General features: G+C 33.7%; 1 protein-coding gene and 1 non-coding gene across 2 annotated transcripts; one reads left to right on the top strand and one right to left on the bottom strand.

The window, feature by feature from the left end:
- Window positions 1-274: 274 nt before the first annotated feature.
- LOC133820676 (small nucleolar RNA R71) lies at window positions 275-381 on the bottom strand. The gene has a single exon (XR_009887078.1). It is a non-coding gene; the product is annotated as a small nucleolar RNA R71 (small nucleolar RNA).
- A 1,837-nt stretch (window positions 382-2,218) lies between these two features.
- On the top strand, window positions 2,219-8,222 carry LOC133819517 (dihydrolipoyl dehydrogenase 2, chloroplastic). Its single transcript, XM_062252783.1, has 15 exons — window positions 2,219-2,740; window positions 3,159-3,305; window positions 3,440-3,574; window positions 3,766-3,871; window positions 4,313-4,437; window positions 4,633-4,758; window positions 4,843-4,923; window positions 5,035-5,097; window positions 5,185-5,259; window positions 5,337-5,415; window positions 5,548-5,648; window positions 5,749-5,862; window positions 7,280-7,393; window positions 7,640-7,711; window positions 7,830-8,222. The coding sequence occupies exons 1-15, from the start codon at window positions 2,402-2,404 to the stop codon at window positions 7,875-7,877; spliced, it is 1,725 nt and encodes a 574-aa protein (XP_062108767.1). The 5' UTR covers window positions 2,219-2,401; the 3' UTR covers window positions 7,878-8,222.
- Window positions 8,223-14,542: the final 6,320 nt, after the last annotated feature.

Genomic DNA, 14,542 nt, shown 5'->3' with positions numbered 1-14,542 from the left:
TGAGCTTAAACCATCAATCATTCAATTTTCGCCATCTTTTTATGGGTTAGATAGAGATGATCCTTACATGCATGTCAAAGATTTCTTAGAAATTTGCTCAACATTTAAATTTAAAAAAAATTATGATGAATTGGTCAAACTAAGATTATTCCCTTTTTCATTAAAAGACAAATAAAAAACCTGGTTAAATTCCCTTCCCACGGAGGCTATACCTACATGGGCTCAACTTTATAATAAATTATTGCTGAAATTTTTTCTTATGTCTAAAATTGATAGTCTAAGGAGAGAAATCTCTGAGTTTTTTCAAAAAGATAATGAAGAGTTTTATGAATGTTGGGAAATATTTAAAGATTTATTATTAAAATATCCTCATCATGGTTTTGAAAAATGGATACTTGTAAAATATTTTTATGATGGTTTGACTCCTTCTAATCGTCAAATGATTCAATCTATGCATACTATAATTTTTTTAAAATTTCAAGGAGAAGAGGCTTGGGACGCCCTTGAAGATTTATATGTCAATTCACAACAATGAAATTATTTTGATCCTAGGTCTAGGTCAACTAATTCACCAAAAAGATGAGGAATGTATGAAGTAAAAGATGAATTAGACTTAAGAACATTCTTAGATAAATTAGCGAGAAAAGTAGAAGCTTTAGCATTAAGTCAAACTATAAATTCTCCAATACAACAAATAAAAGATGTTTGTTCTATATGTTCTAGTCCTTGCCATAATGCACAATCATGTCTTTCCTACCAAGAAACCTTTTCTGAGGAGGCCAGTGCTCTTCATGCTTATGGGAAATCAAATGATAGCCCATTTTCATCCACTTTTAATCCAAATTGGAGAAACCATCCAAACTTTTCATGGAGACAAAACCAACCTCAAATGAATCAATGGCACCAATACAACACGCAAAACCAAACTCATGCCCCACAAAATCAACCATATCCTCAACAAAAGAAACCCTCCTTAGAAGATACTTTACAACAATTTATGCAATCCACTCAACAAATACTCCAAAATCTGTCTCAATCAATTACCAAACTTGAGACACAAGTAGGACAACTCGCTACTACTTTAGCTGATAGAACATTCCCAGTCAACCTATCACAAATCCAAAAGGTCAATATGAGATAGGAACGTCTAGTCATAATGGAGAAGCAAATCAATTTCAACTCTTAGGTCCAGAAAGAACATTGTCAAACCCGAGGTTGAAAAAGAAAAAGAAAAAGAAAAGAGTTAACCTTGTGACACGTGTCCGCACTCGAGTGTGGTAGATGGGCATGTTTTCCGAGAGTGAAGTTCAAAAGTTTTATTCTCAGAGGATTCGAACCAACACTTTTGAGGGGGCAAAATGTTACACCTAAATTTCGAGAATGAAATAAATAGCCTCGAAATGTAGGCTTGAAAATGTTAAGCTCGGGACTAACAAGTATTGGCAGTACCCTTATACAGATTGTCAAGTGGTTCTAGATCTGTTATTAGCGTTCGAACACGAGTCGCATTGTTCGAGCTTGAGTTGTAAGCTCGAAGGTACCAATCTTCTCTGAAGGACGAGTTCGACAAAATCACTGGATGAGGGGTGGCTATAACTGGAATGACAAGCTCGAAGCCAGGCCAATCTCGAGAGCGCGTAAGCGAAACGATCGAGCTCAGTGACGCATTTGGCACACAGAAAGATTGTTAGGAAATCCCTATTTCATAGAGATTCGCTATTATCATATATCAATTTCCTATTGTCATGGGATATTATATAATTAACACATTTATAGTATTTATTTAAAATTTATTTGATTAATTGTAACTTTCCTGAATTAGAGGAATATATTCTCATGACCAAGTCTATAAAAAGCCTGGAGTAATTCATTTGGGCGACAACAAAAATTGTTTGAGAGAATACTTTGCTAAATTACTTTCCAAAAAAGCTTTGAGAGAGTAGTGAAAATAATAATAGTGACTCGTGAACTAGACAGATTTTAATTTAAGTTGACGAAAAACAACATAAATATTAACTATATTTTAATAATTAAAAGTATTAATTTTATTTTTAATGAACTAATTTATAAAGAAAAATTAATTAAAATTGTGTGTTCAAATAGTTTCAAAGTGGGACAACAACAAGTGACAACAAATAATTATAATTTTTTTTATTTAAAAAAAAACAAAGAAAAAAGAAAAGAAAGAAAAGGAGTGGTTTATCAGCCGCTCTTTGATAACTCCGCCCAAATTTGGAGCTACAGCTAACTCAACACTCTCTCTCTCTCATATAACGGATTCTTCGAAGCCATTTCCAATTGCATTGTTTCTTCATTCATTTCCATAATAACTCTCTCTCTCTCTCTAACCACACCAGTAAACCTCAGATCGATCTCTCTCTACCTTCTCCCACTTCTCAAAATGCAGTCTTCGCTTTCTCTCTCCACAGCTTCTCACACTACTCCAGCCATTGCTGGATCAACTCACTTCTCTCACTCCTTCGGATTGGTTCCTTCGAAGCCTATCAACCTCCGATTCTGTGGTCTCAGGAGGGAGGCGTTTGGATTCTCCTCTCTCAAACAATCCGCCTCGCACACAGCTCGAATCTCCAGCAGTCGTGCCCCGCGCTCCGGGAACGTAGTCGTAGCCGCGGCTTCTTCGTCCGATAATGGAAGTGCTTCCAAGTCATTCGATTACGACTTGCTCATTATTGGAGCGGGTGTCGGTGGCCATGGTGCTGCGCTTCATGCTGTTGAACAGGTATGATATACGCGCTCTCTCTCTCTCTCTCTCTCTATCCTTTCGGTTCAGTTTGTAAGGCAAATGTGGTTTTGATGTTTGACCTGTGGTTAATTCACGTTTGTTAGAACTATAGTGCTTCGACAATTCCCAGCAAGCTTTATATTGTTGATTAGATCGTAGTCTTGTGGATTAGAAATTTGTTATGTTCTCAGTATAGAACTTTGTAATGGCATCCTAGTACGATGACGATGACAGGTACTGTGAAGTCATTTGCTTTGATTAAGTTATACAGCTTTATTTAATTTTCCTTCAGAGGGGTCTTCGGTTGGGTTGAATTGATAATCAAAGGTCTGCTGCTGTTTGAATGTTTATTGACCTTTTAGTGTTAATTGGGTTGCATTTAATGGTGAGATAATTCGTAATAAAACAATTGCAGGGTCTCAAAACTGCCATCGTAGAGGGAGATGTTGTGGGTGGAACTTGTGTAAACAGGGGATGTGTGCCGTCTAAAGCCCTTCTGGCTGTGAGTGGTCGGATGCGTGAACTCCAGAATGAGCATCATTTGAAGGCCTTGGGCTTGCAGGTAACTACAATGCATTATCACTGCCCAGAAATATAAGCTTAGTCTGACCATAATTGGTTGTGGACTGTAATCTATTTATTTATTGCCAAGTTTGATTATTCTTACCGTTCTTCTTTTCTTTTAACCGAATATAGGTTGCGGCAGCTAGCTATGACAGACAGGGAGTGGCAGATCATGCAAATAATCTTGCAACCAAAATTCGTAGCAATTTGACTAATTCAATGAAGGCTCTTGGTGTGGACATACTAACAGGTGTTGGTACAATTCTGGTAAGCCATACTTGCTGTCATATCGACTCCACGGCATACGAGCTCATGTTTTGGTGATTAGTTAAAATATGAAGTCAGTTGTATGATAATACTGAGCTGTCTAGAACAATCTCCTACTAGTTTGCACACTAGAATTTTTATCTATTCTAATGCATAGATGCTACATTGCTATATACTATGAAACCTTTCAGGGCCCACACAAAGTCAAGATTGGATCATCTAACACAGTAACCGCAAAAGACATAATCATTGCAACTGGTTCAGTTCCCTTTGTTCCTAAGGGCATTGAAGTTGATGGTAAGTCATTCAGAAAAATAGGTAGAATGAAAGTATGGGTTCACTTGTAAAAGAGTTGAAAGAGTACTTTCATTAGTTTACATTTTTCTGGTTTGGTACAAATACAAGTGATTCACTTTTTTTTTCTTCTTAGAATTATAATTTCGTGTTGATGAGAACCACAGTAAAATTTGAAACCTATTTTTTTTTTTGTTAACATTATGAATTGTTGAATGAGAACATTCATGTCTTAAGGTGATTTAGTTTTATGAACTTATTTAAGTTCATTTATGTAAGCAATGAAGAATAAACAGGTAGCCAATATGGTTTCGTTGTATTTCTTAGAGAAGTTTATATGTCTAGTGTTCTTCCTACAATGAGAGATAATTTTTATGTCATCTTTATGCAAAAAATTTAAATTAGTGTGTGGATAGATATCTGAGCTCTTAAATTGACCTGCAGGGAAAACGGTAATTACCAGTGATCATGCACTCAAATTGGAATCTGTCCCTGACTGGATTGCCATTGTTGGAAGTGGTTACATTGGTCTTGAGTTCAGTGATGTATATACTGCTCTTGGAAGTGAGGTAATGTTCCTTTTAATCTTGAGCTATTTAGAAATATTATGTGTGAAAGAAATGAGCAACCTTTCTTCAATGCAGATAATGATTGTATTTCGACTTCTGATTGGAAAATAAGTCTTAGAATTACCATAATCCGTGCATATCATTTTTTCTTCCCCTTGTCCTAAGATAACCCTTTAATATCAAAATATTTTTCAGGTTACTTTTATTGAAGCATTAGATCAGCTTATGCCTGGATTTGATCCTGAGATTGGAAAGTTAGCCCAAAGAGTTCTCATAAATCCACGAAAAATTGACTATCACACTGGAGTGTTTGCATCCAAGGTAACTTATTTACATCATACTACGTCAGTTTTTTTTAAGTCTGTGTTTTACTAATTTATTTTTGCTTTTGCTGTTTGTTTCTAGATTACTCCAGCAAAGGATGGTAAACCAGTCACCATTGAACTTATTGATGCAAAGACAAAGGAGCTAAAAGACACTTTGGAAGTAATGAGTTGTTGACTTCTAATCGCTATTTGAGTTTATCGTGATTTAAAATACATGTTGTTGCCTGCGAATTAAGTTCTTATCACGGCATCTCAATTTGCATTCTTACAGGTAGATGCAGCACTGATTGCAACAGGACGAGCTCCATTCACAAAAGGCCTTGGCTTGGAGAATGTATGTCATCTTAATACTTTGACAGTGATCCCATGTTAATCATTCACCAAAAAAGACTGGCCTTTTACTTTGTATTGATCTTTGCAGATCAATGTAACAACACAACGTGGTTTTATTCCTGTTGATGAGCGCATGCGAGTGATTGATGCAAATGGCAAGTTGGTACGTAGCTTATTTTCATCAAGAGTGGATTTCTTTGTGTGATCAAATCAACTGTACTGACATTTTAGAAAAATCAGGTTCCTCACATATATTGCATTGGTGATGCAAATGGAAAGATGATGCTTGCTCATGCAGCCAGTGCCCAAGGAATATCAGGTAGGGGGTAGCTGGTTGCTGCACACTGGACTCTTTCCTTTTCTTGATTCTGGGTCATCATGCTAAACTTACAATATACATTGGACTATTTTCTTTTTTTGTTGTTGCTTTAACTGCTTACTGTATATTCAGTGGTTGAACAAGTGACTGGAAGAGACCACGTGCTCAATCATTTGAGCATCCCTGCAGCTTGTTTCACCCATCCTGAAATCAGTATGGTCGGATTAACAGAGGTCCTACAAACTTCTTTCTCTTTGTGATGTGTTTAGTAATCAAATATCATTTACCTTCCTAATGTAAGAGGTTTGGCTAATATTATCTAAAAATTTACAGCCTCAAGCAAGAGAGAAAGCTGAAAAAGAGGGATTTGAGATAAGTATTGCCAAAACAAGTTTCAAGGCTAACACAAAGGCCCTGGCAGAAAATGAAGGCGAGGGGCTTGCCAAGGTTAGTCATTGTCACATTTCCTTACTTTTCTAATTCCATATGAAAGATGCACTCCGAATTACTGATCTTATGGTCTGTAAATTCTCATCTTTTAGATGTTTTGTCTCAAACATCCACCGAAAATCACTGTTCTCTTTAGTCTTTCCAAAAGTAAGCTAGGTAGTTATCTTATTTAGTGAAATGCTCGACAGTGAAGAGAATAAGAATTGGTTTATATTACGTGGTATGAGACATCTAAAACCATTAACGTAATCTGAATACATAGAAGGGAAAATGAATGAAAATAAAATAGACGGAAATAAGGATCATTATTTGTATTATGCTGTTCTGTTAAGATCGGAAAGAGAATCATATTGTAGAATACTAAATTGCCCAGTTGCAAATAAGTAAGGGAAATGTCACTTCCTATGGTGGTGGGGGAATAGTTTTCTTTTCTTTTCCCTCTATGTGCGCTTATCATATTTCCCTCGTTCGAAAATTTTAATAAACACTTGAATGAGATTACCCAACAAACTATTTCCTTTCCCTTTAGCATACATGTCATATTAATGCATTATTAGGATGCTTGTTAAACTAAATTAAATGTATGGACTTTGGAATAAATAGATGGGTCAAAGTACATTTTCTATATTTGTTAGAAAGACAAAAAACTTATTTTTTCTTTTGGGTTCCTCTAAACTTGGCTTGTTATTACAGCAGGTTTAAACATTAGACTTTTAGTATCACGTTTCACTTTTTCCTTCTTGACTGCTGTCTTGTTATTATCTAATGCCTGAAATCAGATACAGTGAATCTTCAATTCTCTCTCTATATCATTTGCCCATGCATTTTTCTCATCGTTATATATATACCCAATAATAATAGAAGTAAAATATATATATATAGGACAATTTTTTTATAGAGGCTTTACTTTAAGCCCTACCGGTAGGACTCTTAGTGTTTCTTGACCCGTGAACAGTTTTCGGCGCGACTTTTTTTTATGACCGTGTATATTGTAGCTATTTAGAGCATCCTGCAAATTTTCAGAAAATTTCGAATAGTTTACAGTACCGAAAACTAAGTTCAAATATGTTGTTTTCCACGCGCATATAAAAAATTAGTCACGCGTGCAACAATATGTTTGAACCTAGTTTTCGGTACTGTAAATTATTCGGAATTTTCTAAAAATTTGCAGTATGCTCTAAATAGCTACAATATAAACGGTCATAAAAAAAAATCGGACCGAAAACTGTTCACGGGTTGTAAACACTGAGAACCCTATCGTTACGGGTTAAAGTGAAGCCCTATGGGAGAATTCCCCTATATATATATATATATTATTGATAATATTACCATTTTGGCTATTCATAACCTTCACACAATTCTGCCTAAGTGAGAGACTTTGTTATGACTTCCGTGCATGTGTACTGGTTCACAGCTAATATACAGACCTGACAACGGAGAGATCCTTGGAGTCCATATTTTTGGGTTACATGCTGCAGACCTTATTCACGAAGCTTCAAACGCAATAGCATTGGGGACACGTATTCAGGTAATGATTAATCACTCGAACTTAGTATTAATTGCCCAAAATCTATGTCATCAATCATTTAACAACTATAACTATTTGTATTACTTATGGATTATGCTACCATACATGTTTTACTAACATCAATGCTTAATAAACTAATACTTTATTCTCATTTTTTTTTATCTAAACTTCCATTAAATAAGGATCATGCTTACGAGCTCTTAATTTGTACTGTAATTAACTGATTAATTGTCTGATTCGTTGCAGGACTTAAAGCTCGCTGTTCACGCACACCCAACCTTGTCTGAGGTGTTGGACGAATTGTTCAAATCAGCAAAGGTGAGACTCTGATACAACATTTCAACATATTGCTAAGCAATGCCGATATAGTTACATGTTTAGAAGTTTACACCAGTCTATGTATTAGCCATTTATAAATGTTTTTTTTTTGGGGCAGGTTAAAGCTCATGTTTCTAGCCCAGTAAGTGAACCAGTTGCAGTGTAAGCTTGTCAAGAATCAAATAGAATAATATATTTGAAGAAATTTACTTGTAATAGGGAGTTTCGAGGAACAACATAGATCATCAAGTTGAAAAAGATGAACAAGTTTGGCCCAAGGAGAATACGAAAAGAAAGAGCATGAGCGAGAGCGACTTGAGGACCAGTAGACAAGAACTATTATGGATGTTAGCACATTTGTTTCGTAGTTTTGTTAGTGCCATAAAAAAATACTTGTATTTATAATTGTTTTTTTTCCCATGTAGTTCGAGTTTTGGACAACAAATATCTTATTGGTGAGAGAGAGGCCTTATATAATAATAGCGAGAGCCGTTTGGGTTGATTTTGATTACGTTTCATGAGGTTATAACTAACTTATGCATATACTCCCTCCATCAGGCTCTCGTTTCTTTCATGTTAGTTTTGTTCACATCTAATATATAGATATTATACAAGGCAAGGAAATATAATATTGGCCGGAAACAAGTAGTTTATTACTTTATTTGGTATGCAAGAGCAACTAGGTCTAGCTTAACAAACGTTTTCATTATATACATTTTCGGATATTGCCATTTTAGTAAATTCCTCTCTATCTTGAAAAAAAATAAGTAAATAGTGATTAGTCCATTCACCATTAAAAAAAAATCACTCATTTTTATCTCCTCTATTCTGAAAAAATTGGTCCATTGGTCAAAAAAAAAATCACTCATTTTTATCTTACCCTATTCTCTCATAAAAACGACAATAGAGAGCTATATTCGTTTCTTCCCCTATAATTTTCTTATTTTAAGCAGGAAAATGATATAAGATACACGTAAATAATATTTTCTTAATCAAATTTAGAAAGAAAAATATATTATAATATGAGTGATGAGTTAATATAATTTAAGATATTTATATATATATATGACAATTTTTCTATAGGGGCTTTACTTTAAACTCTACCGGTTGGCTCTTCAGTGTTCTCGACCTGTGAACAGTTTTTGGCGCAATTTTTTTTATGACTGTGTATATTGTAGTTGTTTAGAGCATCATGCAAATTTTCAGAAAATTCCGAATAGTTTACAGTATCGAAAACTAGGTTCAAACATGTTGCTTTCCATGCGCAAAAAAAAAATAGTCACAAGTGCAACAACATGTTTAAACCTAGTTTTCGGTACTGTAAACTATTCAGAATTTTTTTAAAATTATGCCGATGCTTTAAATAGCTACAATATACACGGTCATAAAAAAAATCGCATCGAAAATTGTTCAAAGGTTGAGAACACTGAAAGCCCCATCGGTAGGGCTTAAAGTGAAGCCCTATAAGAAAATTCTCCTGTATATATACGTTTTAAGTTTTCTAGTGTATATTAATATGATTTTATAATATATATTAGATATTGTTATTTTGTCATCAACAAATAAGACAGGATTAGAGAGCTTAGAACTAATTAACAACGAGATGTTTTACGTGGTTTGGCCGCTAACGAGACCTAGTTTACGAGTTACCTTATCAAACTAAAAACTTGTGAAGCTCAAGTTCTCTATAAGGTTACAATTCGAAAATATTTTGACTTGCTCAAGTTGTGTTATGTTTTTATAATAAGACCCAACCCTATTTATAGATGGTTGTGGGTGCTTAGGACTCTTTAATGAGAGCAATTTATATTATTTTCCCTAATTACATGCTTAAAATATGATTTACAAAAAGGAAAGCATGAAAAAAGAACTGAGTGTGTGAAATGCACTTGGTCTCCCATGCTCACCAAGTAAGTTGGCCTACTTGCATTCCCGAGAGTAGCCTTATTTGATGCCAATGGGAGGGTCTTGGAAAGTGGCAGATAATGTCAGGCGATGCACCTTTACTTCTCAAGTGCGATCCCGTTATTCTAACATTTTAAATTATCGTTTGTACAAAACTGACACTTATAAGGGTATTTTAGGCTATATAATTTTAATTCTTTCTCACTTAGATGATGTTGATTCTTAGAGTTTCATGTGTTTTTAACTTTGTTTTATGAATTTTTGATTTTTAGGCCCCAATACATTTTATGAGAGTAACTTTACAAATTTTTGTGCAATTTGTGGTTAGATGATTGATGGGAGATAAGAAGACTCAAGCAAATGAAGTTCAATGGAACTTTGAAGTGTTTTAGAAGTCCCTAAATCTGAGACTCGAGGCTAGAGTGGAGGAAATTATAGGCAGCAGCCTAGGAATTGAAGAAAAATGAAAATCACATTGAGGCCGCAGCGGTGGATACTGCAGGTCGTGGCCTAAACCCGCATGTTGCTGAGATTGTATGCTGAGGCTGTGACAGTGAACATCCCAGGCCGCGGCCTACAACGTTTTTCCACTTTTGAGTTTTAAATTTAAATGTAATTCAAGGGGGACATAAAATGGGACTAAAGGAATATTTTAATATAATTTTTAGTTGCGTTTTTTAGAGACTTAAACACAGAGAACTTGAGAGAGAAGACAATTGTTCATCACGTACATCAACATTCTAATTTTTCTTATTCTTTTTAAAGTTATATTATTTTGAATTATGTTTGAGATTATGGAGTAGTTTATTTCTTGGTTAAGGGTTATTTCAAAACTCTAGACATGAATTCTTGATTTCAATGATGATTATTGTTCTTCTTATTCCTTAATATTAACTTGATTATATTCTTTTGTACTTAATTTCATAATTATTGTTTTAATCTTATTTAGAGGGTCCCTACATATGATTTTGCTTTAGTCTACTATCATCTTAGGTTTCTATTCACCTAATTTTTTAAAACTCTAGCTTTTTATGATAATTTACAATTAAGGATAATGTCAAACGTGCTTTTAATTGTGACGAATAATATAACCTAGGTTAAATGAACCATACGTTTGTTGGGCTTGTTTATTAGATTAACTCATCTCCATAAAATTAATGCTCTTGTTAGATTAAATATAAGGTGCTTTTTCATTATGTTGTTTAGTAAAAAGAATTTATTAAGAGTGTTTCGCTTTAATAATGTACACTAGGAAGATTTGAAATAATGATTGCTTATGTTATATGCGGGGTTAATAGTTTAATTTAAAATTTAGAATAATAGTAATTATTGTTAATCTTAAATGATTGTTGAATGTGGAGAATTAACTCTTAACTGTTTCTTAAAATCGTTGTTATCAGTCCAATTGCTTCATTCATTGTTTTATGTTATTTTTAATTTTCAGTTTAAAATCTCTTTTTTCATAATTGTTTCTAATTCGAATAATAAATTGAATATTAGTCCTTGTGTGTTCGATATTTATTTATTGATATTCTGAAGTACTTAGTAAATTCAAAAAGAAAAATATAATTAAATTTGGTACGGCTAACGACACGCATCAAACAACCATTCTTCCCATGCAATCCCCACGTTGTAAGTGATAGGAGGGCATGTGTGCTTTTGGGGCCAGATTGTGATCCCCACATCCTTTTCGTATTTATCTTTTTGGTCGTGACTTTTTGTGCAAGTTTTTCTCAAGTCCAAATAGCCATTCTCCTTGAGGAATTCATAGTTTCGCTAGTTGGGCGAATATCTTAGAGTGAGTTTTTGGGACTTGGGAAACTAGTCGGGTTCCACTCTAACTAGATCACGATTATCATTGGTTGCCTACTTAGGGACTTGAATATCTGTGTGACGGGCTACTCGTCGAGGACTAAATCAATCATCCTAAGTATGACATGTGTCCTCAAATGAGCACATACCCCTCGATGACACCTCACGTGAGAGGTTTTTTTTTTTTTTTTTTATTTAAAAAAAACACGAGAAACATTAATTAATATAAATTTAGATAGTTATATACTTATTTTCAAAATAATTAAAAAATATATGTAAATATGCATATTTTTTTACTTCTAGCTAAACATACATATTTAATTATTGATATATACGTGTTAATAAGTTTGATTAATAAGGTAGGATATCTCTAAGTCCTTACCCTATTTATTTATGCATTAAGTATTATAGATAGTTTACCCTTCAATAAACTGAATTAGATATAATATTATTATGATAATTATTAATTAGGTACAAGAGTTGGGTAACAAGGTCAAATATGTATAAACTCTTATCCGACCACATGTGTTATGGGATAAAATAAACTATGCCCATATTCAGATAAAAATTGCAAATGGAACCAAGCTCTTCTTACGAAACAGACTTCGAGAATCTTATTCTTTTTGTATTAGAATTCCCAAGGAATGTTATTTTCCTCTATTTTTTACTTCTATTTTCCCTTAAAAAAAAATTTCCTCGGTCCAAATAAGACCTAAATGATACAGATAGGGAATTAGGAATGGGAATTACATGCGGGTTCTAGAGTACAGTTGAATTCCAAAACCTTTGAGTTTTAAAGTCTATAATCAACCTCACATACCCTCTAATCTCTTTGTGATTGACTGAAATTTGGCAATGGGCAGTGGGAAGTGGAGTTTATTAAGAGGAATTTTTCTGAAGATGATGCAGACCTGATTTTAAAATTCTTTGTGAAGTTAGCTATTTAAGAGATAAAATTTAAAATTTCTTGTAAAGTTAGGGGTTGTTTGGTATGCAGGAATCTGGACACGGGAATGAGAATCTGAACACTTTTCCATGTTTGGTACTGGTTTGAGTTTTTCTAAACCTGAGAATCTGTATTCCAAGGTGAATGTGAAATACTTCAAAATTATTATTATTATTTTTAAAAAAAATCTTAAACCAATAATTTTTTAGTTAACGACTTATTTTATTTTTAAAGCTTATAATATAAAAACAAATATAAATATATCAAAGTATAAAATGATAAATAATATTTGTTTATTTACAGAAATTGATTTGTTAAGTTTTTATATCATTTCTTTAGTTTAAAATAACAAATGAAATGTTATTAAAGATAAAATAAGGGTATTTTTGTAATTTTAAAAATTATACTTGATTCTAGTATTCAATATATGTATTTTTTTAATTTTGTTAAAAAATATTTTATGTGTAAAATTATTTATAAATTATTTTGATGAAATATATTATTATATTAATTTTATGAAAATATGAAAACTTAACAGATTCCTATGCACAACCAAACACGGAAAGTGATATTCCCAGGAATCATAAATAAGATTACAGTGCACAACCAAACACAATGATATAAGTTTTCAGACTATCACATTACCCTCTTCAACTTTCCCAGTAATATGAAAATTGTGAACTATCTTACTGAACGACCCATTAGCGATTTAAGAGACAGGGTATTGTGGCATCACTCTAAAAATGGTGAGTGCAATGTCAAGAGTGGCAATAAAATTGCTACGAGTTTAATAAATGTTGTTGAAGCGTCGGATATGATGAGTATTGAGTCATGGTGGACCTTCTTATGGGAGTTGAGAGTGCCTCCCAAAGTGAAAACACACAGAGGACATTTTCCATTCTCTTTGGCAGGGCTTTGGAGACCTCTAGAGGGCTGCATGGAAACTGATATTATTATTTTCTTGTCCAGGTCAAACAGATGCTTTCTAAAGATGACTTGGAGCAATTTGGCTATTTATTTGGTAAGCAATAGCAGCAACCTAATCTAGCTGCATTGTTGATTGGTGTCATGGAGTCGCCGAAGATTTTAAAGCTGCAACTACACCTAATCCCTCAAAGTAAAAGTTGATGCTAGTGTTAAAGGTGCCATTAATGGTTGTGGATTGGGGATTGCTATTCGAGATGAGAATGGTGAGATGCTTGCAGCCAAATCTGAATTTCTGCAGCAACATCTTGATACTCTCGCTGCTGAATTGTGTGCAATCAGGTATGGTCTTCAGTTTGCAATGGGAATGGGCTGTTCTTGTTTTGTCATAGAATCAGGTTGTTCTAATGCCATTTCATTGATTAACAGGGTAGGCATGTGTAGTGATTATGATGGGGCCATCTTAGACATTGTTAATAAAGAAATCTGGTTAGCAATGCCAACCGAAGCCACAACAGCTGATATTTTGCTGTTAGAGAGAGAGGCTAATATGTTAGCAAAACAGCTTCGGTAGCTCTCTGCCTATTGGGCAGGCTTACCAATTACTTTAAAATTGTTTTCCTGGTTTAGAAAGTATCTTTCATTTCAAAAAAAAAAAAGGAAAGAATAAGAGCAAAGGTAAAACCGCATAACAAAGCAACAATGTTGATAAGATTTTTAGGTTTAACAAAGTATAGATTATTTTGTACCAGAAACATCGTATGTATCCAAATTTATATTTAATAAAAATTCTTACTACAGTACACAGGCTTTAATTGAAACAACATGAGATGCATACATTCTGGCATATCGAAAAAATAATCCTAATTAGAATAACCCCTCACATAGACTAATCACATTCCTGTGAGCTAAGTTCAAACTACAAACTCAAGTGCCCAAAACGTTAATGTTCTATCGTAGCAGAGTAAGAACACGATATCATTTCAAAATGGCCTAATTTCACAACTTCCAAGCAGCTTAAATATAAATCAAACATCCTGCTAACAAGACCAAGATCCACAAAACTATTTCTCTACAATTTAGACAATTTTTTTAAGAGATAGGCACGTAAAAACTCAATGACACATCCACAATCATTACTGTTGCTAATATTGAGTGCAATATAAACAAACCCAATAATCCAATGATCCAAATCAATGAAAAAAATACGCTCAAAAAAACAAATAAAATAGTATGCTCAGAAA

This window comes from Humulus lupulus, chromosome 2, assembly GCF_963169125.1.
Source record: "Humulus lupulus chromosome 2, drHumLupu1.1, whole genome shotgun sequence".
Lineage (NCBI taxonomy): Eukaryota > Viridiplantae > Streptophyta > Magnoliopsida > Rosales > Cannabaceae > Humulus > Humulus lupulus.
The sequence above is the reverse complement of the archived record's forward strand: the minus strand, read 5'-3'. Positions and strand labels throughout refer to the sequence as shown.

Excerpts from the sequence above, each read along its gene's own strand:
- LOC133819517 (XM_062252783.1), top strand. The coding sequence starts at position 2,402 with ATGCAGTCTTCGCTTTCTCTCTCCACAGCTTCTCACACTACTCCAGCC. Across the intron at positions 4,759-4,842 it reads CTGGAGTGTTTGCATCCAAG|ATTACTCCAGCAAAGGATGG; the intron begins GTAACTTATTTA and ends GTTTGTTTCTAG. Across the intron at positions 5,863-7,279 it reads AAGGCGAGGGGCTTGCCAAG|CTAATATACAGACCTGACAA; the intron begins GTTAGTCATTGT and ends ACTGGTTCACAG.